This window comes from Heptranchias perlo, chromosome 11 (genome assembly GCF_035084215.1).
Source record: "Heptranchias perlo isolate sHepPer1 chromosome 11, sHepPer1.hap1, whole genome shotgun sequence".
Lineage (NCBI taxonomy): Eukaryota > Metazoa > Chordata > Chondrichthyes > Hexanchiformes > Hexanchidae > Heptranchias > Heptranchias perlo.
Genome location: NC_090335.1, coordinates 81,539,235 through 81,565,736, shown reverse-complemented (window position 1 = coordinate 81,565,736; position 26,502 = coordinate 81,539,235). Strand labels below are relative to the sequence as shown.

The window sequence follows — 26,502 nt, the reverse complement described above, 5'->3', positions numbered from 1 at the left end:
AAGGGAGGGGAATGAAGGGGAGGGGGTAATTCAGACACCAAGGGAGGGGAATGAAGGGGAGGGGGTAATTCAGACACCAAGGGAGGGGAATGAAGGGGAGGGGGTAATTCAGACACCAAGCAGGAATGTGGAGGAGAGTTAGGAAAGGCCTTTGAATGTGTCAGCCATGGCTCAGTGGCAGCACTCTCGCCTCTGAGTTCGATGGTCGTGGGTTCAAGCCTCTCTCCAGAGACCTGAGCCCACAATCCAGGCTGACTCTCCCGGTGCTGTTACTGGGGGGGTGCTGCACTGTCAGAGATGCCGTCTTTCAGATGAGACGTTAAACCGAGGCCCAAACTGCCCTCTCAGGTGGATGCAAAAGGTCCCATGGCCACTATTTCAAAAAAGAGAAGGGGAGTTCTCCCCGGTGTCCTGGCCAATATTTATCCTTCAAAAAAGCAGGTGATCTGGTCATTATCACATTGCTGTTTATGGGATCTTGCTGTGCGCAAATTGGCTGCTGCATTTCCTACATTACAACAGTGACTACACTTCAAAATGTACTTTGTTACCTGTAAAGCATTTTGGGGAGGCCTTGAAAAGCCAAATAAATTTGTTCGCCATTTAAAATCTTTCTTTCTTGAAGTTGAGGTTGAAGAGTTAGGTTCGGAGTGGGCTTTCGAGGAGAGGGGTAGTTTGGGGAGAGGGGTAGTATAGGGATGGGATTAGGGGGAGAGGGGTAGTTTGGGGAGAGGGGTAGTATAGGGATGGGATTAGGGGGAGAGGGGTAGTTTGGGGAGAGGGGTAGTATGGGGATGGGATTAGGGGGAGAGGGGTAGTTTGGGGAGAGGGGTAGTATGGGGATGGGATTAGGGGGAGAGGGGTAGTTTGGGGAGAGGGGTAGTATAGGGATGGGATTAGGGGGAGAGGGGTAGTTTGGGGAGAGGGGTAGTATGGGGATGGGATTAGGGATAGAGTGCCGGAGTGCTGGGCCAGGATGGTTGAAAGCCCTGACACCAGGGTGGAGCAGAGGGAGGGCGATGTGACTGCGCAGCAGTCCTGATTCTGAAGGGCAGAGGTGTGTGAGCTGGGGGTGTAGGGCTGAACGAGGCACATTGCAGTGAGGCCAAGAAGGGATTTGTAGGCGAGAGCAAGGAATTTGACTGCGTTGCCCGCATAGAGTCATAGAAGTTTACAACATGGAAACAGGCCCTTCGGCCCAACATGTCCATGTCGCCCAGTTTATACCACTAAGCTAGTCCCAGTTGCCTGCACTTGGCCCATATCCCTCTATACCCATCTTACCCATGTAACTGTCCAAATGCTTTTTAAAAGACAAAATTGTACCCGCCTCTACTACTGCCTCTGGCAGCTCGCTCCAGACACTCACCATCCTTTGAGTGAAAAAATTGCCCCTCTGGACCCTTTTGTATCTCTCCCCTCTCACCTTAAATCTATGTCCCCTCGTTATAGTTAGACAAAGTCAACATGGATTTATGAAAGGGAAATCGTGTTTGACAAACCTACTGGAGTTTTTTGAGGATGTAACTGGTAGAATAGATAAGGGAGAACCAGTGGATGTGGTTTATTTGGATTTTCAGAAGGCCTTTGATAAAGTCCCACACAAGAGGTTGGTTTGGAAAATTAAATCACATGGGATTGGGGGGAATATACTGGGATGGGTTGAAAATTGGTTGACAGACAGGAAACAGAGAGTAGGAATAAACGGGTCTTTTTCGGGGTGGCAGGCAGTGACTAGTGGGGTACCACAGGGATCAGTGCTTGGGCCCCAGCTATTCACAATATATATCAATGATTTGGATGAGGGAGCCAAACGTAATATTTCCAAGTTTGCTGACGACACAAAACTAGGTGGGATTGTGAGTTGTGAGGAGGATGCAAAGAGGCTTTAAGGAGATTTAGACAAGTTGAGTGAGTGGACAAATACATGGCAGATGCAGAATAACGTGGATAAATGTGAAGTTATCCACTTCGGAAGGAAAAACAGAAAGGCAGAGTATTATTTAAATGGTGAAAGATTGGGAAATGTTGATGTACAAAGGGACCTGGTTATCCTTGTACACCAGTCACTGAAAGCAAACATGCAGGTGCAGCAAGCAGTTAGGAAGGCGAATGGTATGTTGGCCTTCATTGCAAGAGGATTTGAGTACAGGAGCAAGGATGTCTTACTGCAGTTATACAGGGCCTTGGTGAGACCACACCTGGAGTATTGTGTGCAGTTTTGGTCTCCTTACCTAAGAAAGGATATACTTGCCATAGAGGGAGTGCAGTGAAGGTTCACCAGACTGATTCCTGGGATGGCAGGACTGTCATATGAGGAGAGATTGGGTCGACTAGGCCTGTATTCACTCGAGTTTAGAAGAATGAGAGGGGATCTCATTGAAACAAATAAAATTCTGACAGGGCTAGACAGACTGGATTCAGGGAGGATATTTCCCCTGGCTGAGGGGTCCAGAACGAGGGGTCACAGTCTCTGGATACGGAGTAGGACATTTAGGACTGAGATGAGGAGAAATTTCTTCACTCAGAGGGCGGTGAACCTGTGGAATTCTCTACCACAGAAGGCTGTGGAGGCCAAGTCACTGAATATATTTAAGAAGGAGCTGGATAGATTTCTGGACACCAAAGGCATCAAGGGGTATGGGGAGAGAGCGGGAATATGGTATTGAGATCGAGGATCAGCCATGATCATATTGAATGGCGGAGCAGGCTAGAAGGGCTGAATGGCCTACTCCTGCTCTGATTTTCGATGTTTCTATGTTTCTATAAAAACTCAGCACAAACCAAGAACTGAAGGGGAGAAAATTTGCAGGGCTATAGGTAAAGATCAGAGGGAGTGGGACTAATTGGACAGCTCTTTCAGAGAGCCGGCACAGGCATGATGGGCCAAATGGCCTCCTTCTGTGCTGTAAGATTCTATGATTCTATGAACTGGGCCCGTCTGGTCTGTTTGAGCCATGCACTTGGCCCTAAGCTGAACTAACCCGAAACTTCCTGAAGAAACTATTTTTTTTGGTGCACAATTGCTGTTCAGAAAGTTCAGAAACACGAAAAAATAATCTTAGTACAGAGGAAAACGGAGGACTGTGTGATGGAGATTCCAGTCTGAGGTTCTCGGGGTTAGAAAGGGAGGGGAGGGAGGATAATAACGGTGGGTTCACAAACACGCTTTCTGACATCCACTCTGTGGAGATCAGTGTCCCTTTAATTTGATGTTGTGGCGGCCAATTATAAGCAGTTGGAAGGGATGAGTTTGCAGGTACAGGCTGCAGCAGATAAGGCTGCTTTTCATTTAATCATTGCCAGCACCGAATCACCCAGTAAATGAGGTGATTGTGGCGAGGTCAGTGTGTGAGGAGACAGCATAGCTTTCTCCCTGCTCTGCAGGGGTCTCAGAGTGATTTTCTGGGTTGCTGGTATTAATGGAACCTGATTTAGACAGAGGTTGGGCCTGTTTAAAATCCGTGTCCCTGTTCAAACTCGAGATTCTTTAATGAGCTGACAGTCAAAGAATCAGTTGTCGGGATAGATTTCAGGCCACAGCAGCGTACGTTCATTGCCCCACAAGAAAGAAAGACTTGCATTTATATAATGCCTTTCACAACCTCAGGACGCCCCAAAGTGCAACAAAGCCAATGAGGTACTTTTTTTGAAGTGTAGTCACTATTGTAACACAACAGCCAATTTGCGCACAGCAAGATCCCACAAACGGCAATGTGATAATGACCAGACCAACTGTTTTTTTTAATGATGTTGGTTGAGAGATAAATATTGGCCAGGACACCGGGGAGAACTCCCCTGCTCTTCTTTGAATAGTGGCCGTGGGATCTTTTAAATCCACCTACGAGGGCAGACGAGGCCTTGGTTAAACGTCTCATCCAAAAGACGGCACCCCCAACAGTGCAGCACTCCCTCAGAACAGGCACTGTGAGTGTCAGCTCGGATTATGTGCTGAAGTCTCCAGAGTGGGACTATGAACCCACAACCTTCTAACTCAAAGGCAAAGAGAGCTGCCCACTGAGACACATATGGCGTTGACCTCTACAGGACTAGGACTCTGTCCCTGGTCTGTACCCTGTGCCAAGTTACCTGATCCCAGCATGGGGTAGCAACCAGGGTTTCTACTCCTGGTCCCAATCTGATGTCCCCCCCTCTCCCCCACCCGGCTGGAGAACATGTGTGCATGGAATGATTGGGAATGTCGTTGATTTCCTCCATGGTTGAACATCCGCCACAGGCACGATGGGCTGAATGGCCTCCTCCTGTGCTGTACCTACTATGATACTGTACCTACTATGAGACCCCACTGATGCTCTCTGCTAGGCTCACATGTGAAGAATGGCCACTATGGAGCAAGGTACCAGACTGTGCCTGAAGCCCAGGGACCATGGCTCTGTATTCCAACAAGGGTCAGTGTTTTCGGAAGAAAAGGATGGTAAATTGGGAGGTGGGCAATAACCAAAGGTTTAGTCACTGTCCCTCCTGAACTCTTCTGCCAGTTGAGTGTCCCGAAACCGTACAGAATGACGGCCAGTGTTGTGCAGCAGAGCAGGCTCACTGATATTTATTTAACATCGCAGTCTGGAAGGAATAATCTGATTTCACATCTAAAGGAGATCTCAAACTGTAAGTTGTTTTGGCTACTAGCTGTCAGTTTGGCTCAGTGGGTAGTGTACTCACCTCTGATTGGAAGATTGTGGGTTCAAGGCCCACCATGGGTGTACCTGTAATCTTAGCTAACACTCCTGCGTTGAAGGTGCAATTTTTTAAAAATTCATTCTCGGGATGTGGGCGTCGCTAGCAAGGCCGGCATTTATTGCCCATCAAGTGGCCCTGACTGAGTGTCTTGCTAGACCACTTCAGAGGGCAGTTAAGAGTCAACCATATTGGTGTGGGGACTGGAGTCACCTATAGGCCCAGACCGGGTAAGGACGGCAGGTTTCCTTCCCGAAAGGACATTAGTGAACCAGTTGTGTTTTTACGATAATCCGACAGTTTCACGGTCACTTTTATTGAGACCAGATTTTCATCTCCAGATTTTTTTTTAAACTGAATTCAAATTCTCAAACTGCGGTGTTGGAATTTGAACTCACAATCTCTGGATTATTAGTCCAGTAAAATAACTCGTGTGGAGCATAAACACCAGCATGGACCAGTTGGGCCGAAAGGCCTATTTTTGTGCTGTAAATTCTTTATAATTCTTTACATAGAATTACATAGAATTTACAGCATAGAAACAGGCCATTCGGCCCAACTGGTCTATGCCGGTGTTTATGCTCCACATGAGCCTCCTCCCTCCCTACTTCATCTCACCCTATCAGCATATCCTTCTATTCCTTTCTCCCTCATCGAGCTTCCCCTTAAATGTATCTACACTATTCACCTCAACTACTCCTTGTGGGAGCGAGTTCCACATTCTCACCACTCTCTGGGTAAAGAAGTTTCTCCTGAATTCCCCATTGGATTTATTTGTGACTATCTTATATTTATGACCCCTAGTTTTGATCTCCCCCAAAAGTGGAAACATTTTCTCTACGTCTACCCTTTCAAACCCTTTCATAATCTTGATCAGGTCACCCCTCAGTCTTCCCTTCTGTGGCAGATTCTATATAATAACCACCACACCACCTTACCCAATGGAACCAATGTTTTCAATGAGACATTAAACCTTCTGGCGGACATTAACGATCCGTGAGCTCGGTGTTCTGGCCAAAGTTCCTCCCCCAATCAATACCATCAAGAAACAGTTGAACTGATTATTCATCGCATTTACATTTAGTGAGAACCCGCTGTGCATAGTATCATAGTAGGTACAGCACAGGAGGAGACTATTCAGCCCATTGTGCCTGTGCCAGCTCTGTGAAAGATCTATCCAATTAGTCCCACTCCCCTGCCCTTTCCCCATAGCCCTGTAAATTTTATCCCTTCAAGTATTTATCCAATTCCCTTTTGAAAGTTACCATTGAATCTGCTTCCACCGCCCTTTCAGGCAGCACATTCCAGATCAGAACAACTCACTGTGTAAAACACTGTTTCCCTCATGTCGCCTCTGGCTCTTTTGCCAATCATCTTAAATCTGTGTCCTCTGGTTACCGACCTTTCTAAGGAAACAGTTTCTCCTTATTTACTCTATCAAAACCTTTCATGATTTTGAACGCCTCTCTCAAATCTCCTCTTAACCTTCTCTGCTCTAAGGCGAACAACCCAGCTTCTCCAGTCTCTCCACATAACTAAAGTCGCTCATCCCTGGAACCATTCTAGTAAATCTCCTCTGCACCCTCTCTGAGGCCTTGACATCCTTCCTAAAGTGCGGTTCCCAGAATTGGACACAATACTCCGGCTGAGGCCTAACCAGTGTTTTATAAAGGTTTAGCATAACTTCCTTGCTTTTGTACTCTATGCCTCTATTAATAAAGCCCAGGATCCCATTTGCTTTTTTAACAGCTTTCTCAATCTGTCCTGCCACCTTCAGTGATTTGTGTATGTGCACCCCCAGGTCTCTCTGTTCCTGCACCCCCTTTAAAATTGTACCATTTAATTTATATTGCCTCTCCTCATTCTTCCTACCAAAGTGTATCACTTCACACTCCTTTGCGTTAAATTTCATCTGCCATGTGTCTGCCCATTTCATCAGTCTGTCTCTGTCCTCCTGAAGTCTGTTACTATCCTCCACATTGTTTACTACATTTCCGAGTTTCGTATCATCTGCAAACTTTGAAATTATACCTGCCTTTTGAAAGTCCACAGACACAACTTTAAATGCACTGCCCTCATCAACCCTCTCCGTTACTTCATCAAAGAACTCAATCAAATTAATCAAACATAATTTTCCTTTAACAAATCCGTGCTGGCTTTCATTTATTAGCCCATACTTTTCCAAGTGCCAATTAATTTTGTCCCGGATTGTTGTTTCTAAAAGTTTCCCCTGTGCATGAAGCCATGGTCCAGTCTTATCCTGTTAAACTAGGAGTGCGACAGCCTGGTGGTTATGCTACTGAGGTCACGAGTTCAAATCCCACTGTGGTAAATTGTTCAATGAATCTGCTAATTTGTGGATTGTGACCATGAAAACTGTCATTAAAAACCTAACTGGTTCCTTCAAGGAAGGGAACCAGTTGTCCTTTACCTGGTCTGGGGCTTACTCATGACTCCAGTCCTGCACCAAATGTGGTTTATTCTTAACTGCTCTCAGGGCAACAAGGGATGGGTAATAAATACTGCCTTGTCACTATGGCCTGCATCTCAAGAATTTAAGGAAAAATGGCTGCTGTGTTTGCCTCAGTAACAACAGTTACTTTCAAAGCAATTCAATCATAGAATCTCACAGCACAGAAGGAGGCCATTTGGCCTTTGAGGGAGGGAGGGAGGAGGCTCGCATGGAGCATAAATACTGGCATGGACCTGTTGGGCTGAACGGCCTGTTTCTGTGCTGTAAATTCTCTGTAAATCTACGTGATTGTTCTGAGATAATTGTCCAGAGACCATCTCGCTTTACAGAAAGACCGCCAGGGTTGTGCAGCAGAGAGGGCTCACTGATATTTATTTAACATCACAGTCTGTAAGGAACACATCTAAAGGAGATCTCAAACTGTACGTTGTGTCGGAAGCTAAGTGTCAGCTTGGCTCAATCGGTAGCACTCTCACCTCTGAGCCAGAAAGGTCATGGGGCGTGGCCACGTTCTTTTTAATTTAGCCTAAAAACTGTTTACATTGGGTGGCCTGTAACCGTGGCAACGTAATTAAATTCTCCCTCTCTCCTCTTCTGTCTCTCTCAGGATCCCGTCTCCGGCAGGAGGATTCGCCCCCCCGGATTGCGGAGCACCCCTCAGACCTGATCGTGTCCAAGGGGGAGCCGGCCACCCTGAACTGCAAGGCGGAAGGAAGGCCCAGCCCCACCATCGAGTGGTACAAGGATGGGGAGCGGGTGGAGACAGACAAGGACGACCCTCGCTCTCACCGCATGCTGCTGCCCAGCGGCTCCTTGTTCTTCCTGCGCATCGTGCACGGGCGGAGGAGCAAGCCCGACGAGGGGAGCTACGTCTGCGTGGCCAGGAACTACCTGGGGGAGGCCGTCAGCCACAATGCCTCGCTGGAGGTGGCCTGTGAGTACCTCCATTGGATATCTTGCCATGAGCTGCTTGTACCATGTGTCGCGGCCTTTCCCCCCCCCATGGTGTTATTGACAATTGTTAACAATCGTCAACAGAAGAGGATGGTTACCCGCACTTTACTGGCCTGAGGTTGTCTGATCTGATGGGCCCAGTCGTGAAGCCCATGGCATTAGTGTATTTTTTGCGGTATTTGTTGGCCTTATTTCTGATTTTGTACATTAATTAAAGGGTTAAAAAAAAGATTTTCTGCAATGTCAACATAGCTTTCCTTTGGATAACTTACATTGTCTTGTGGAAGTTAGGAGAGAGTTACCTGGACTGAGTCAATATTTGTCGGGGAATCTCAGGAGTGTGTTTATATTAACAGGGGGTCTCTAGGAGTGTGTCTATATTTACAGGGGGTGTCTGGGAGTGTGTCTATATTTACAGGGGTCTCTGGGAGTGTGTCTATATTTACAGGGGGTCTCTAGGAGTGTGTCTATATTTACAGGGGGTGTCTGGGAGTGTGTCTATATTTACAGGGGGTGTCTGGGAGTGTGTCTATATTTACAGGGGGTGTCTGGGAGTGTGTCTATATTTACAGGGGTCTCTGGGAGTGTGTCTATATTTACAGGGGGTCTCTAGGAGTGTGTCTATATTTACAGGGGGTGTCTGGGAGTGTGTCTATATTTACAGGGGGTGTCTGGGAGTGTGTCTATATTTACAGGGGGTCTCTAGGAGTGTGTCTATATTTACAGGGGGTGTCTGGGAGTGTGTCTATATTTACAGGGGGTCTCTGGGAGTGTGTCTATATTTACAGGGGGTCTCTGGGAGAGTGTCTATATTTACAGGGGGTCTCTTGGAGTGTGTCTATATTTACAGGAGGTCTCTAGGAGTGTGTCTATATTTACAGGGGGTCTCTGGGAGAGTGTCTATATTTACAGGGGGTCTCTGGGAGTGTGTCTATATTTACAGGGGTCTCTGGGAGAGTGTCTATATTTACAGGGGGTCTCTGGGAGTGTGTCTATATTTACAGGGGGTCTCTGGGAGTGTGTCTATATTTACAGGAGGTCTCTAGGAGTGTGTCTATATTTACAGGGGGTCTCCAGGAGTGTGTCTATATTTACAGGGGGTCTCTAGGAGTGTGTCTATATTTACAGGGGGTCTCTAGGAGTGTGTCTATATTTACAGGGGGTCTCCAGGAGTGTGTCTATATTTACAGGGGGTCTCTAGGAGTGTGTCTATATTTACAGGGGGTCTCTAGGAGTGTGTCTATATTTACAGGGGGTCTCCAGGAGTGTGTCTATATTTACAGGGGGTCTCTGGGAGAGTGTCTATATTTACAGGGGGTCTCTGGGAGTGTGTCTCTATATTTACAGGGGCCTCTAGGAGTGTGTCTATATTTACAGGGGGTCTCTAGGAGTGTGTCTATATTTACAGGGGGTCTCTGGGAGTGTGTCTATAATTACAGGGGGTCTCTGGGAGTGTGTCTATATTTACAGGGGGTCTCTGGGAGTGTGTCTATATTTACAGGGGGTCTCGAGGAGTGTGTCTATATTTACAGGGGGTCTCTGGGAGTGTGTCTATATTTACAGGGGGTCTCTGGGAGTGTGTCTATATTTACAGGGGTCTCTGGGAGTGTGTCTATATTTACAGGGGGTCTCTAGGAGTGTGTTTATATTTACAGGGGTCTCTGGGAGTGTGTCTATATTTACAGGGGTCTCAGGGAGTGTGTCTATATTTACAGGGGTCTCCAGGAGTGTGTCTATATTTACAGGGGTCTCTAGGAGTGTGTCTATATTTACAGGGGGTCTCTGGGAGTGTGTCTATATTTACAGGGGGTGTCTGGGAGTGTGTCTATATTTACAGGGGGTCTCTAGGAGTGTGTCTATATTTACAGGGGGTCTCTAGGAGTGTGTCTATATTTACAGGGGTCTCCAGGAGTGTGTCTATATTTACAGGGGTCTCTGGGAGTGTGTCTATATTTACAGGGGTCTCTGGGAGTGTGTCTATATTTACAGGGTCTCTGGGAGTGTGTCTATATTTACAGGGGGTCTCTAGGAGTGTGTCTATATTTACAGGGGTCTCTGGGAGTGTGTCTATATTTACAGGGGTCTCTGGGAGAGTGTCTATATTTACAGGGGGTCTCTAGGAGTGTGTCTATATTTACAGGGGGTCTCTAGGAGTGTGTCTATATTTACAGGGGGTCTCTAGGAGTGTGTCTATATTTACAGGGGGTCTCTAGGAGTGTGTCTATATTTACAGGGGGTCTCTGGGAGTGTGTCTATATTTACAGGGGGTCTCTGGGAGTGTGTCTATATTTACAGGGGTCTCCAGGAGTGTGTCTATATTTACAGGGGGTCTCTATGAGTGTGTCTATATTTACAGGGGGTCTCTAGGAGTGTGTCTATATTTACAGGGGGTCTCTAGGAGTGTGTCTATATTTACAGGGGGTCTCTGGGAGTGTGTCTATATTTACAGGGGGTCTCTGGGAGTGTGTCTATATTTACAGGGGTCTCCAGGAGTGTGTCTATATTTACAGGGGTCTCTGGGAGTGTGTCAGTATTTACAGGGGGTCTCTGGGAGTGTGTCAGTATTTACAGGGGGTCTCTGGGAGTGTGTCTATATTTACAGGGGGTCTCTGGGAGTGTGTCTATATTTACAGGGGTCTCCAGGAGTGTGTCTATATTTACAGGGGGTCTCTAGGAGTGTGTCTATATTTTCAGGGGGTCTCTGGGAGTGTGTCAGTATTTACAGGGGGTCTCTGGGAGTGTGTCTATATTTACAGGGGTCTCCAGGAGTGTGTCTATATTTACAGGGGGTCTCTAGGAGTGTGTCTATATTTACAGGGGGTCTCTGGGAGTGTGACTATATTTACAGGGGGTGTCTGGGAGTGTGTCTATATTTACAGGGGGTCTCTGGGAGTGTGTCTATATTTACAGGGGTCTCCAGGAGTGTGTCTATATTTACAGGGGTCTCCAGGAGTGTGTCTATATTTACATGGGGTCTCTGGGAGTGTGTCTATATTTACAGGGGTCTCCAGGAGTGTGTCTATATTTACAGGGGGTCTCTAGGAGTGTGTCTATATTTACAGGGGGTCTCTAGGAGTGTGTCTATATTTACAGGGGGTGTCTGGGAGTGTGTTTATATTTACAGGGGGTCTCTGGGAGTGTGTCTATATTTACAGGGGCCTCGAGGAGTGTGTCTATATTTACAGGGGGTCTCTAGGAGAGTGTCTATATTTACAGGGGGTGTCTGGGAGTGTGTCTATATTTACAGGGGGTCTCTGGGAGTGTGTCTATATTTACAGGGGGTGTCTGGGAGTGTGTCTATATTTACAGGGGGTCTCTGGGAGTGTGTCTATATTTACAGGGGGTCTCTAGGAGTGTGTCTATATTTACAGGGGGTCTCTAGGAGTGTGTCTATATTTACAGGGGGTGTCTGGGAGTGTGTCTATATTTACAGGGGGTCTCTGGGAGTGTGTCTATATTTACAGGAGGTCTCTAGGAGTGTGTCTATATTTACAGGGGTCTCTGGGAGAGTGTCTATATTTACAGGGGGTCTCTAGGAGTTTGTCTATATTTACAGGGGGTGTCTGGGAGAGTGTCTATATTTACAGGGGGTCTCTGGGAGTGTGTCTATATTTACAGGGGGTGTCTGGGAGTGTGTCTATATTTACAGGGGGTCTCTGGGAGTGTGTCTGTATTTACAGGGGGTCTCTAGGAGTGTGTCTATATTTACAGGGGGTCTCTGGGAGTGTGTCTATATTTACAGGGTCTCTGGGAGTGTGTCTATATTTACAGGGGTCTCTGGGAGAGTGTCTATATTTACAGGGGGTCTCTAGGAGTGTGTCTATATTTACAGGGGGTCTCTAGGAGTGTGTCTATATTTACAGGGGGTCTCTAGGAGTGTGTCTATATTTACAGGGGGTCTCTAGGAGTGTGTCTATTTTTACAGGGGGTCTCTGGGAGTGTGTCTATATTTACAGGGGGTCTCTGGGAGTGTGTCTATATTTACAGGGGTCTCCAGGAGTGTGTCTATATTTACAGGGGTCTCTGGGAGTGTGTCTATATTTACAGGGGGTCTCTAGGAGTGTGTCTATATTTACAGGGGTCTCTGGGAGTGTGTCTATATTTACAGGGGGTCTCTGGGAGTGTGTCTATATTTACAGGGGTCTCCAGGAGTGTGTCTATATTTACAGGGGTCTCTGGGAGTGTGTCAGTATTTACAGGGGGTCTCTGGGAGTGTGTCAGTATTTACAGGGGGTCTCTGGGAGTGTGTCTATATTTACAGGGGGTCTCTGGGAGTGTGTCTATATTTACAGGGGTCTCCAGGAGTGTGTCTATATTTACAGGGGGTCTCTAGGAGTGTGTCTATATTTACAGGGGGTCTCTGGGAGTGTGTCAGTATTTACAGGGGGTCTCTGGGAGTGTGTCTATATTTACAGGGGTCTCCAGGAGTGTGTCTATATTTACAGGGGGTCTCTAGGAGTGTGTCTATATTTACAGGGGGTCTCTGGGAGTGTGACTATATTTACAGGGGGTGTCTGGGAGTGTGTCTATATTTACAGGGGGTCTCTGGGAGTGTGTCTATATTTACAGGGGTCTCCAGGAGTGTGTCTATATTTACAGGGGTCTCCAGGAGTGTGTCTATATTTACAGGGGGTGTCTGGGAGTGTGTCTATATTTACAGGGGGTCTCTGGGAGTGTGTCTATATTTACAGGGGTCTCCATGAGTGTGTCTATATTTACAGGGGTCTCTAGGAGTGTGTCTATATTTACAGGGGGTCTCTAGGAGTGTGTCTATATTTACAGGGGGTGTCTGGGAGTGTGTCTATATTTACAGGGGGTCTCTGGGAGTGTGTCTATATTTACAGGGGCCTCGAGGAGTGTGTCTATATTTACAGGGGGTCTCTAGGAGAGTGTCTATATTTACAGGGGGTGTCTGGGAGTGTGTCTATATTTACAGGGGGTCTCTGGGAGTGTGTCTATATTTACAGGGGGTGTCTGGGAGTGTGTCTATATTTACAGGGGGTCTCTGGGAGTGTGTCTATATTTACAGGGGGTCTCTAGGAGTGTGTCTATATTTACAGGGGGTCTCTAGGAGTGTGTCTATATTTACAGGGGGTCTCTAGGAGTGTGTCTATATTTACAGGGGGTGTCTGGGAGTGTGTCTATATTTACAGGGGGTCTCTGGGAGTGTGTCTATATTTACAGGAGGTCTCTGGGAGTGTGTCTATATTTACAGGGGTCTCTGGGAGAGTGTCTATATTTACAGGGGGTCTCTAGGAGTTTGTCTATATTTACAGGGGGTGTCTGGGAGAGTTTCTATATTTACAGTGGGTCTCTGGGAGTGTGTCTATATTTACAGGGGGTGTCTGGGAGTGTGTCTATATTTAAAGGGGGTCTCTGGGAGTGTGTCTGTATTTACAGGGGGTCTCTAGGAGTGTGTCTATATTTACAGGGGGTCTCTGGGAGTGTGTCTATATTTACAGGGTCTCTGGGAGTGTGTCTATATTTACAGGGGTCTCTGGGAGTGTGTCTATATTTACAGGGGTCTCTGGGAGTGTGTCTATATTTACAGGGCGTCTCTGGGAGTGTGTCTCTATTTACAGGGGTCTCTGGGAATTCACAATAAGCCAGGCCTCCAACATGACTCACCAGCATATCGCCTGCGATATGAGAACTTCTATCTGGGGCAATGCTGCCACCCAGTTGGGGCAGTGCTCTTAACGCAATTGTTTAGATGGAGTTGGGTACCGTAAGGATCAGTGCTTGGGCCTCAGCTATTTACAATCTGTATTAATGATTTAGATGAAGGGACCGAGTGTAATGTATCCAAGTTTGCTGACGATACAAAGCTAGGTGGGAAAGTAAGCTGTGAGGAGGACACAAAGAGGGAGGACACAAAGAGTCTGCAAAGGGATATCGACAGGTTAAGTGAGTGGGCAAGAAGATGGCCGATGGAGTATAATGTGGGGAAATGTGAGGTTATTCACTTTGGTAGGAACAATAGCAAAACAGAATATTTTTTAAATGGTGAGAAATTATTAATTGTTGGTGTCCAGAGAGACTTGGGTGTCCTCATACAAGAAACACAAAAAGTTAGCATGCAGGTTAGGAAAGCAAATAACCTTTGTTGCAAGGGGGTTGGAGTACAGGTGTAAGGAAGTCTTACTACAATTGTACAGGGCTTTGGTGAGACCTCACCTGAAGTACTGTGTACAGTTTTGGTCTCCTTATCTAAGGAAATATATACTTGCCTTAGAGGGGGTGCAATGAAGGTTCACTAGATTAATTCCTGGGATGAGAGGGTTGTCCTATGAGGAGAGGTTGAGTAGAATGGGCCTATACTCTCTGGAGTTTAGAAGAATGAGAGGTGATCACATTGAAACATATAAGATTGACAGGATAGATGTTGAGAGGTTGTTTCCCTGGCTGGAGAGTCTAGAACTAGACGGCAGGATAAGGGGTCGGCCATTTAAGACTGAGATGAGGAGGAATTTCTTCATGCAGAGGGTTGTGAATCTTTGGAATTCTCTACCCCAGAGGGCTGTGGATGTTCAGTCGTTGAGTGTATTCAAGGCTGAGATCGATAGATTTTTGGACTCTTAGAGAATCAAGGGATATGGGGATCGGGTGGGAAAGTGGAGTTGAGGTTGAAGATCAGCCATGATCTTATTGAATGGTGGAGCAGGCTCAAGGGAACATATGGCCTATTCCTGCTCCTATGTCTTATGTTCTTATGTCGTTATGAGGCCCAATCTAGACCATGGATGGTAAAATTATTCTTGTTCCTCAAGGTACTCTCATCAGAGGGGTTTCATTCCCCATTTAGCAATGCCTTGAGGGTGCAGGGATCCCGAGTTACACTGGACCCCATGGACACTGCTCTTCACATTTAAGCAAGGTCCCTGTGATGGGTGGAGGGTGAGAGGCCCAATGGATGAGCAAGCATAACTCAAAACATGACCAGCGCATCTGCCGACTGATCATTTATTTGTGAAGTATCCTCACTAATTCTCTGTGTTAAAGCATGTTTCTGGGTGTGGAAGAGTGCCTTGATAGCCCCTTATGTTGCCATTCCAGTAACTTTCATCATGGGTAGAAGATTTTTCAGTGTAACCTGTGCTGTACAACTGTCCACATGTCAGAGGGCAGCACTCTCGCTCTCTGATGTCAGAAGGTTGTGGGTTTAAGTCCCACTTCAGAGACTTGAGCACAAAATCCAGGCCGACACTCCCAGTGCAGTACTGAGGGAGTGCTGCACTGTCAGAGGTACCGCCTTTCAGATGAGATGTTAAACCCAGGCCCCGTCTGCCCTCTCAGATGGATGTAAAAGAGCCCACGGCCACTATTTCGAAGAAGAGCAGGGGAGTTCTACCTAGTGTCCTGGCCAATATTTATCCCTCAACCAACATCATTAAAAAACAGATTATCTGGTCATTTATCTCATTGCAGTTTGTGGGATCTTGCTGTGCACAAATTGCCTGTCGAGTTTCCTACATCACAACAGTGACTACACTTCAAAAGTACTTCATTGGCTGTAAAGCGCTGTGGGACGTCCTGTGGTTGTGAAAGGCGCTATATAAATGCAAGTTCTTTCTTTCTTTCCTGAGAAGAGCACCAGTTGCGAAATGCTCATTTTCAATGGGCATTGAAGAAAAGCCCTCTACTTCTTATAGGACCATCCTTACTCAAATACCCCCTTACCCCTTTCTCGAGACCACCCTGGCCAACCCTTCACGGAGAACCACGTCCCTTGTGGCAAGAAGCAAATGGCGGCACTGTAAGTCCAGCTGGTGAACCATCGCTGGTGCTGGGCGTACTGACCGCTGACCCCTGGGGTACCAAGTTAATTACTTTCCACTCGTAGGGTCGAGGGATTCGTTAATTCGAGGAGTAATTCACAGCGGCTCACAGAAGTAGTGATAAAAAGAAAGAACTTGCATTTCTATAGCGCCTTTCATGACCTCAGGATGTCCCGAAGCGCTTTACAGCCAATGAAGTGTTTTTGAAATGTAGTCACTGTTGAAATGTACAAAACGCAACAGCCAATTTGCGCACAGCAAGATCCCACAAACAGCAATGTGATAATGACCAGATCACCTGTTTTTCAGTGATGTTGGTTGAGGGATAAATATTGGCCCCAGGACACCGGGGAGAACTCCCCCTGCTCTTCTTTGAATAGTTGCTGTGGGATCTTTTACATCCACCTGAGAGGGCAGATGGGGCCTCGGTTTAACGTCTCATCCAAAAGACGGCATCTCCAACAGTGCAGCACTCCCTCAGTACTGCACTGGGAATGTCGGCCTGGATTATGGGCTCAAGCCTCTGGAGTGGGAGCTTGAGCCCATGACCTTCTGACTCGGAGGCGAGAGTGCGACCCACTGAGCAACTGCTCACACCTCAATAAAAAATTATGTAAAGCGGAAGAGGTTGGATCAGGCACGACTAGGGCAGATCACGGCATCACTTCCTAAGAGTGCCAACAGATACACAACACGTGCGTGCTGGAAGTTCTTGGTCGGCTGAACCCTGATTCAGGCACATCCTGTGGCCATTTTAGGTCAATGTAACTCCTACGGTCTGTCAAACCGGATGTCCCATAATGGCTCAGACAAATCCAGCCAAGAGTCAGACACTGCTCCTGGCAATGGATTAACATCATGTGAAGGAATTGAAATCCGAAAGCAGTCCAATGGTGTAGGGACAGGGTGAAGGGTGGGACGGTGGGGTGAAGGGTGGGACGGTGGGGTGAAGGGTGGGACGGTGGGGTGAAGGGTGGGACGATAGCTCTCGTTCTGATGCTTGGTTTGCTGTCTTTGAGATATCATTCGAAACTTCATAAAATTTTTGCATGCCAGCAGATGGGGAAAGCCCTCTGGAGCCCAACGGTTGAGATATCAGGACTGTTCACATAGAGTGCAGCAACCTGGAGCGTGCGGTCCAAAACCCGGACACATGGCGGCCGAAACAAAGACATTGTTTTGTCAATTTGAGGTTCAGGATTGTTTACTTAACACGCCTCACCAAACCTTGCCACGGAAGAGGCTTTGGCACCTGCCTGGGCTTCGAGTGTAGCCTGGTGAACAGGACCCCAAAAGTTGGATTCTGGAAGGTTCTGGAATATGTTGGAACGTTCCAGAGTGCGATGGATGCCCCTCATTCAGGAATTCCATAGAGGTCGTGAGTTTGGGGGCTGATACTTAAGGGCCAGGTCCCCTGAACAGTTTCAGGCTGCAGGAATCATGTAGTTACGGACAATTTACATGGATAGAAGATGTTTCAAGTCCACTTTAAGCACCATCTTCCCCTATAGATCCATGTGCACTGTGTCTCAGTGTTAGCATAAAGAGCTTTTGTAAACTGTGTGTGTTTGTGTGCGTGTGCGTGTGTGTGTGCATGTGTGTGCATATATGTGTGTGTGTGTGTGTTTACAAGGTTGAGGGGTGATCTGATCGAGGTGTTTAAGATGATTAAAGGATTTGATAGGGTGGATAGAGAGAAACTATTTCCTCTGGTGGGGGGAGTCCAGAACAAGGGGGCAGAACCTTAAAATTAGAGCCAGGCCGTTCAGGGGTGATGTCAGGAAGCAACTTCTTCACACAAAGGGGAGTGGGAATCTGGAACTCTCTCCCCAAAAAGCTGTTGAGGCTGGGGGTCATTTAAGCTTTCAAGACTGAGATCAATAGATTTTTGTTGGGTGAGGGGTAACAAGGGATATGGAGCAAAAGCAGGTAAATAGAGTTGAGATACAGATCAGCATGATCTTGATTTAATGGCGGGAACAGGCTCGAGGGGCTGAATGGCCTCCTCCTGTTCCTACATGTGTGACTTTGGCTGTGTCCTTGTTCCATCACAACTCTCCTCAATGCTTCACAGGTCACATTGCAGATTAATACAGTCGCTTTCTCCAATTGCTTTTTTTTCTTGTCTGGTGGAGAAGAATTCCCACCTCCCCCCATCCCACTCCCTCTCCTCACATCCCCCTGCCCCACCTCCACCATCCCCCCCCCCCCCCTCCGCTCCCTCTCCTCGCCCCCCGCCCCACCTCCCCCCTCCCGCTCCCTCACCTCGCCTCCATCCCAGCCCCCCCCCCGGCTCCCTTCTCCTCGCAGCCCCCTGTCCAATGTCCTCCACCGACGCCGCCCACCCTCCCTCCTCCCCGCCCCACCCCGCCCCTCCCGCCTCCCTCGTCCTCCCCCACGACCCTCCCCTCCCTTCCTCTCTCCCTCCCGCCCCCCCCTGACCTCTCTCCTCCCCCCCCCCCCCCTCCCTCCCTCGCTCTACTCCGACTCTCTCCCCCACCACGCCCCCCTCCCCCTCCCTCTCCTACCCCCGCCCCCCTCCCCCTCCTCTCTCCTCCCCCCCCGCCCCCCTCCCCCTCCTCCCCCCCCTGGCCCCCCCCTCCCTCTCCCCCCGACCCTCCCCCGTCCCACTCCCTCTCCTCCCCCCCCGCCCCCCTCCCCTCTCCCTCTCCTCCCCCTCCCCCTCCCTCTCCTCCCCCCGCCACCTCCCCTCCCCTCTCCTCTCCGCCGCCCCCTCCCCCTCCCCTCCCTCCCCCCACTCCAGCTCCCCCTCCCCCTCCTCCCCCCCGCCCCCCCCTCCCTCTCCTCCCCCCGCGCCCCCTCCCCCCTCCCTCTCCTCCCCCCGCCCCCCTCCCCTCCTCTCCTCCCCCCCGCGCCCCCTCTCCCCTCTCCTCCCCCCCCGCCCCCCCCTCCCCCTTCTCCCCCCGCCCCCCCTCCCTCTCCTCCCCCCGCCCCCTCCCCCTCCCTCTCCTCCCCCCCGCCCCCCCCTCCCCCTCCCTCTCCTCCCCCCCGCCCCCCCTCCCCCTCCCCCTCCCTCTCCTCCCCCCCGCCCCCCCTCCCCCTCCCTCTCCTCCCCCGCCCCCCCTCCCTCTCCTCCCCCCTCCCCTTCCCTCTCCTCCCTTGCCCCCTGTCCTATGCCCCCGATACCCGATCCAATTTCCACTGAAGATCTCCACAGTGATTTGCCATAAATCTAGAGTTTCGTGTTGGTGAGACTGGTTGGTTCGATCTGTAGTTGCTGCAGCTGGCGGCAGGTCATTCACTGACCCAAAAGGGGAAAAATTGCAAAAATAATAATGAAAGTGGCTCTCGGTGCTGGGACACCGTGGATGTGATCAGAGGGGTCAGTGAAATCTGAGAGTATCGAACCACATAACCCTCTGTTCTTAAAACAACTCAGCGCCCACCTGACGCTAGCTTTTTGGTTTATGTTATTTTATGTTTTTTGCAGTCGCAGCTGATCAAATATTCTCTTTTTTTTTTGTCGGGGGGGAGGGCGGTGGTCTGAATTCTAAAATCCCTCGTCTCTTAAAAGGGCCGTGCCACTTTGCCAGCGATGTGTCGATCGGTGGATATAAAATATTTTGTTGATCTTATTTGAGGAGCAGGGAGCTCGCTCTCTCTCTCTCGCTCTCTCTCTCTCTCTCTCTCTCTCTCGCTCTCTCTCTCTCTCTCGCTCTCTCTCGCTCTCTCTCGCTCTCTCTCTCTCGCTCTCTCTCTCGCTCGCTCTCTCTCGCTCTCTCTCTCGCTCTCTCTCGCTCTCTCTCTCTCGCTCTCGCTCTCTCTCGCTCTCGCTCTCTCTCTCTCTCTCTCTCGTTGTCCTGTCTGACATTCCTCCGCAAATACCACAGACGAAACAGATTAAACTGGGCCGTTCCATCTCATTGCTGCTTTCGGGATCTTGCTGTGCTTAAAGTGGATGCCACGACACAATGACTGGTCACCACACGTCATAGCAATTCGTTGCAGGTGAAGAACTTTGGGATTGTATCTGAGAGATGTAAATCTGGTCTGAAAGATCCTGCCTTATAATTCAAGAGAATTAAACTGGAAATAACTCGGAATATTTCATGTATCTGTACCGACCTGAACTTCAGTAATCAGCAATAAATTGCTTCCACTGACTGTGAGACAGTAACAAGAGGGCACAAATGTCAGATAATCACAAAAAGAAAAGTGGGAAATTAGAAAAATCTCTTCAAACCATTGTTGGGGCAGAGATAGTTGCTTGCTCCCTTCGTTTTTACATAGATCACTATCACCTACCCACCTTCTCCCCATATCCCTCAATCCCACCTACCCACCTTCTCCCCATATCCCTCAATCCCACCTACCCACCTTCTCCCCATATCCCTCAATCCCACCTACCCACCTTCTCCCCATATCCCTCACTCCCACCTACCCACCTTCTCACCCTATCCCTCAATCCCACCTACCCACCTTCTCCCCATATCCCTCAATCCCACCTACCCACCTTCTCCCCATATCCCTCACTCCCACCTTCTCCCCATATCCCTCTTCTCTCTCCAGAAACACGTCTAATTATCTCTTGACCCTATTTATACCCGTCTTTCTTGTCCTTCCCTGGTATCTTATTCAACTACCCGATTACCATTTGGGTGACTTCCTTTTCTTGCTACTAGCTTCCTCATTTTAAAGAAGAACAGAAAATGTTAGAAGTGGAGAAGATGTTTCCACTTGCGGGGGAGACCAGAACTAGGGGCCATAAATATAAGATCGTCACTAATAAATCCAATAGGGGAATTCAGGAGAAACTTCTTTCCCCAGAGAGTGGTGAGAATGTGGAACTCGCTCCCACAAGGAGTAGTTGAGGTGAATAGTGTAGATACATTTAAGGGGAAGCTCGATAAACACATGAGGGAGAAAGGAATAGAAGGATATGCTGATTGGGTGAGATGGAGTAGGGAGGGAGGAGGCTCGTGTGGAGCATAAACACCGGCATGGACCAGTTGGGCCGAATGGCCTGTTTCTGTGCTGTACATTTGATGTGATTCTATGTTTTGACAGCCAGTCACTCAGCAGAGCTGGAGAAAGTTGAGAGGTTTGTTTGGGACTGCCCCTTCTTCATGCTTAATTTGGGCCCCCTGGGAGTTGAACCCTTCACCTCAGTGAACAACTTCTCTCGATCGAGTTACCTTCCTGATCTTGCACACTTCGTTTGCTCAGAGTCATTCATTGAATGCTCTGATGTTTTAATGTCTGTCTCTAAACTCCCCGGCAGTTAGTCACTGGGCACCATTCTGATCAGGCCTCCCTCGATGTGTTGTTTCCGAAAAAGAAAAAGGAAGAAAGACTTGCATTTATATCAAGGGTCCAGAAAGATGAGAGAGTCCGCCCGCAGCTGATGGCAACCCAATGGCTCCCTGACTAAAAAAACACACACACCGACAGCAAGAAAGAAAAGAAGAAATACTTCAATTTCTATCGTGCCTCTCACAACCTCAGGACATCCCAAAGCTCTTCACAGATAATGAAGCACTTTTTGAAGTGTAGTCACTGCTGTAATGTAGGAAATGCAGCAGACAATTTGCGCACAGCAAGAGCCCAAAAACAGCAATGAATTAAATGACCAGATCATCTGTGACAGCAGCTCCGACAGTGCAGCGCTCCCTCAGTACTGACCCTCCGACAGTGCAGCGCTCCCTCAGTACTGACCCTCCGACAGTGCAGCGCTCCCTCAGTACTGACCCTCCGACAGTGCAGCGCTCCCTCAGTACTGACCCTCCGACAGTGCAGCGCTCCCTCAGTACTGACCCCCCAACAGTGCTGCGCTCCCTCGGTACTGTCCCTCCGACAGTGCAGCGCTCCCTCAGTACTGACCCCCCAACAGTGCTGCGCTCCCTCGGTACTGTCCCTCCGACAGTGCAGCGCTCCCTCAGTACTGACCCCCCAACAGTGCTGCGCTCCCTCGGTACTGCACTGGGAGTGTCAGCCTCGATTGTGGGGCTTAAATCTCTGCAATGGGACTCGAACCCACGACCTTCTGACTCAGAGGCGAGAGTCTGACAAAAAATAATTTTAAACGTTTAATGGAATGTTGGCCTTTATCTCAAGGGGGCTGGAATACAAAGGGGTGGAAATTATAGAATCATATAGAATCCTAGAAGTTACAACATGGAAACAGGCCCTTCGGCCCAACATGTCCATGTTGTCCAGTTTATACCACTAAGCTAGTCCCAATTGCCTGCACTTGGCCCATATCCCTCTATACCCATCTTACCCATGTAACTGTCCAAATGCTTTTTAAAAGACAAAATTGTACCCGCCTCTACTACTGCCTCTGGCAGCTCGTTCCAGACACTCATCACCCTTTGAGTGAAAAAATTGCCCCTCTGGACCCTTTTGTATCTCTCCCCTCTCACCTTAAATCTGTGCCCCCTCGTTATAGACTCCCCTACCTTTGGGAAAAGATTTTGACTATCTACCTTATCTATGCCCCTCATTATTTTATAGACTTCTATAAGATCACCCCTTAACCTCCTACTCTCCAGGGAAAAAAGTACCAGTCTGTCTAACCTCTCCCTGTAAGTCAAACCATCAAGTCCCGGTAGCATCGGAGTAAATCTTTTCTGCACTCTTTCCAGTTTAATAATATCCTTTCTATAATAGGGTGACCAGAACTGTACACAGTATTCCAAGTGTGGCCTCACCAATGCCCTGTACAACTTCAACAAGACATCCCAACTCCTGCATTCAATGTTCTGACCAATGAAACCAAGCATGCTGAATGCCTTCTTCACCACCCTATCCACCTGTGACTCCACTTTCAAGGAGCTATGAATCTGTACTCCCAGATCTCTTTGTTCTATAACTCTCCCCAACACCCTACCATTAACGGAGTAGGTCCTGGCCCGATTCGATCTACCAAAATGCATCACCTCACATTTATCTAAATTAAACTCCATCTGCCATTCATCGGCCCACTGGCCCAATTTATCAAGATCCCGTTGCAATCCTAGATAACCTTCTTCACTGTCCACAATGCCACCAATCTTGGTGTCATCTGCAAACTTACTAACCATGCCTCCTAAATTCTCATCCAAATCATTAATATAAATAACAAATAACAGCGGACCCCGCACCGATCCCTGAGGCACACCGCTGGACACAGGCATCCAGTTTGAAAAACAACCCTCTACAACCACCCTCTGTCTTCTGTCGTCAAGCCAATTTTGTATCCAATTGGCTACCTCACCTTGGATCCCATGAGATTTAACCTTATGTAACAACCTACCATGCGGTACCTTGTCAAAGGCTTTGCTAAAGTCCATGTAGACCACGTCTACTGCACAGCCCTCATCTATCTTCTTGGTTACCCCTTCAAAAAACTCAATCAAATTCGTGAGACATGATTTTTCTCTCACAAAACCATGCTGACTGTTCCTAATCAGTCCCTGCCTCTCCAAATGCCTGTAGATCCTGTCCCTCAGAATACCCTCTAACAACTTACCCACTACAGATGTCAGGCTCACTGGTCTATAGTTCCCAGGCTTTTCCCTGCCGCCCTTCTTAAACAAAGGCACAACATTTGCTACCCTCCAATCTTCAGGCACCTCACCTGTAGCGGTGGATGATTCAAATATCTCTGCTAGGGGACCCGCAATTTCCTCCCTAACCTCCCATAACGTCCTGGGATACATTTCATCAGGTCCCGGAGATTTATCTACCTTGATGCGCGTTAAGACTTCCAGCACCTCCCTCTCTGTAATATGTACACTCCTCAAGACATCACTATTTATTTTCCCAAGTTCCCTAACATCCATGCCTTTCTCAACCGTAAATATCGATGTGAAATATTCATTCAGGATCTCACCCATCTCTTGTGGTTCCGCACATAGATGACCTTGTTGATCCTTAAGAGGCCCTACTCTCTCCCTAGTTACCCTTTTGCCCTTTATGTATTTGTAGAAGCTCTTTGGATTCACCTTTGCCTGATCTGCCAAAGCAATCTCATATCCCCTTTTTGCCCTCCTGATTTCTCTCTTAACTCTACTCCGGCAATCTCTATACTCTTCAAGGGATCCACTTGATCCCAGCTGCCTATGCATGTCATATGCCTCCTTCTTCTTTTTGACTAGTGCCTCAATCTCCTGAGTCATCCAAGGTTCCCTACTTCTACCAGCCTTGCCCTTCACTTTATAAGGAATGTGCTTACCCTGAACCCTGGTTAACACACTTTTGAAAGCCTCCCACTTACCAGACGTCCCTTTGCCTGCCAACAGACTCTCCCAATCAACTTCTGAAAGTTCCTGTCTAATACCATCAAAATTGGCCTTTCAGATAAAGGGGTGGGGTGGGGAGGATAGTGATCAGGAGCAGGAACTCTGGCTGAGGACTTTCAGCTTCTTAATGCAGAGGTGCTGAGGCCAATTTTAACTGTGCTTTTCCCATGCCAGTTGACATCAGCCGAACAGGCCCCAAGAATCCAACCATAACGTCCCGGGACGATACGGCCCCTTTCAGAGATGCTGTGTGTGTGAAGAATGTTCCAGGCCCACCGATCGATATATTGGGTTTATTTCTGTGCCCTTTACAAAAATACAAACAAAATCCTTGTCTCACTAGAGGGATGATTCTCGCTGAACTTTCTAAGTGGGACAGCTCTCTGCTGGGAGTTAGGGCAGATTGTGTTCGCTGGAGGGAGCCAGGATTATATTTCTAGGGGCCAAGCATTGGAGCACCAACACGTTCAAGGAACAGAAGGGGCATGTGGGCTGCTAGTGGAGATGGGGGCTGCGTCTGGTCTCACCTGACAACTCGATATCCCCAGGGACGCAGCTCGGTCCTATTGACTGAAACGGTCGGCAGCAGCGAGGGTGGGAGTGGGGTGAGGGCGGAAGGTGTGTGGAGGATGTGCAATGGAGAGGGTTGGGGGTCGCGGAGGAGAGGGTTGGGGGTCTGCGGAGAGAGAGTAGGGGGGTGCGGAGGAGAGGGTGGGGTGTGGGAGGAGAGGGTGGGGTGTGCGGAGGAGAGGGTGGGGTGTGGGAGGAGAGGGTGGGGTGTGCGGAGGAGAGGGTGGGGTGTGGGAGGAGAGGGTGGGGTGTGCGGAGGAGAGGGTGGGGTGTGGGAGGAGAGGGTGGGGTGTGCGGGGGAGAGGGTGGGGTGTGCGGGGGAGAGGGTGGGGTGTGCTGGGGAGAGGATGGGGGCGAGTGGGGGAGAGGGTGGGGTGTGCGGGGGAGAGGGTGGGGTGTGGGAGGAGAGGGTGGGGTGTGCGGGGGAGAGGGTGGGGTGTGCGGGGGAGAGGGTGGGGTGTGCGGGGGAGAGGGTGGGGTGTGGGAGGAGAGGGTGGGGTGTGCGGGGGAGAGGGTGGGGTGTGCGGGGGAGAGGGTGGGGTGTGCGGGGGAGAGGGTGGGGTGTGCGGGGGAGAGGGTGGGGTGTGCGGGGGAGAGGGTGGGGTGTGCGGGGGAGAGGGTGGGGTGTGCGGGGGAGAGGGTGGGGGCGCTTGCGCTACAATGAAAACTCATGAAATTTGTTGAAGTTTCTTCGATTATTCTTTGCATCTTCTGTATTCGCAGATTGATCAAATGAGGTGTTGAATGTTGCAGTGGGCAGGCGACTGGGGAGGGGTGGAGGTGTGGGGGGGTCCAGGGTCAAAGGGCAGGTAGAAAACCGATCGGCCTTCGTCCTCTTCTTAGGGCCATAAAAAAACACAGAAAATAAACAGAGAGTGAGGCTGTTCAGATTGTCTGGGAATTAACCGCTCCTTTCATTGTAGGATGAGAGGGACGAAGCACAAGGCTAAAAATGATGAAGGAGATTCCAACTTCAATCGTGTCCCCCACCCCCCGAGCAGATTAACCCCCCCCACCTCACCAGTTTTCCTCTCTCGTTGACTGAGGAGAACTCACCTGTTCTTTTTAGAAATAGTGGCCATGTGATCTTTCATGTCCACCTGAGAGGACAGACGGGGCCTTGGTTTAATCTCTCATCCTCAATGCTCAAGTTTCTGGAATGGGACTTGAACTCATGACCTTCTGACGTAGAGGCAAGAGTGCTAACCAGTGAACCATGGCTGGTGCCTCGGAGTCAAGAGACAATTAGATGTGTTTCTGGAGAGAGAAGGAATTAAAGTAAATGGTGAGAAGGTGGGTAGGTGGGATTGAGGGATACGGGGAGAAGGGGGGTAGATGGGATTGAGGGATATGGGGAGAAGGTGGGTAGGTGGGATTGAGGGATACGGGGAGAAGGTGGGTAGGTGGGATTGAGGGATATGGGGAGAAGGTGGGTAGGTGGGATTGAGGGATACGGGGAGAAGGGGGGTAGATGGGATTGAGGGATATGGGGAGAAGGTGGGTAGGTGGGATTGAGGGATATGGGGAGAAGGTGGGTAGGTGGGATTGAGGGATACGGGGAGAAGGTGGGTAGGTGGGATTGAGGGATATGGGGAGAAGGTGGGTAGGTGGGATTGAGGGATACGGGGAGAAGGGGGGTAGATGGGATTGAGGGATACGGGGAGAAGGGGGGTAGGTGGGATTGAGGGATATGGGGAGAAAGTGGGTAGGTGGGATTGAGGGATATGGTGAGATGGTGGGTAGGTGGGATTGAGGGATATGGGGAGAAGGTGGGTAGGTGGGATTGAGG

At 49.1% G+C, this 26,502-nt stretch overlaps 1 protein-coding gene across 1 annotated transcript in view; it reads left to right on the top strand.

Annotated features, from left to right (window-relative positions):
- robo2 (roundabout, axon guidance receptor, homolog 2 (Drosophila)) overlaps window positions 1–26,502 on the top strand; it is a 627,335-nt gene that overhangs the window by 70,312 nt on the left and 530,521 nt on the right. Inside the window, exon 2 of the mRNA XM_067993421.1 lies at window positions 7,776–8,102. Within this exon, the coding sequence (XP_067849522.1) occupies window positions 7,776–8,102 (327 nt within the window). The remainder of the gene's footprint in view (window positions 1–7,775; window positions 8,103–26,502) is intronic.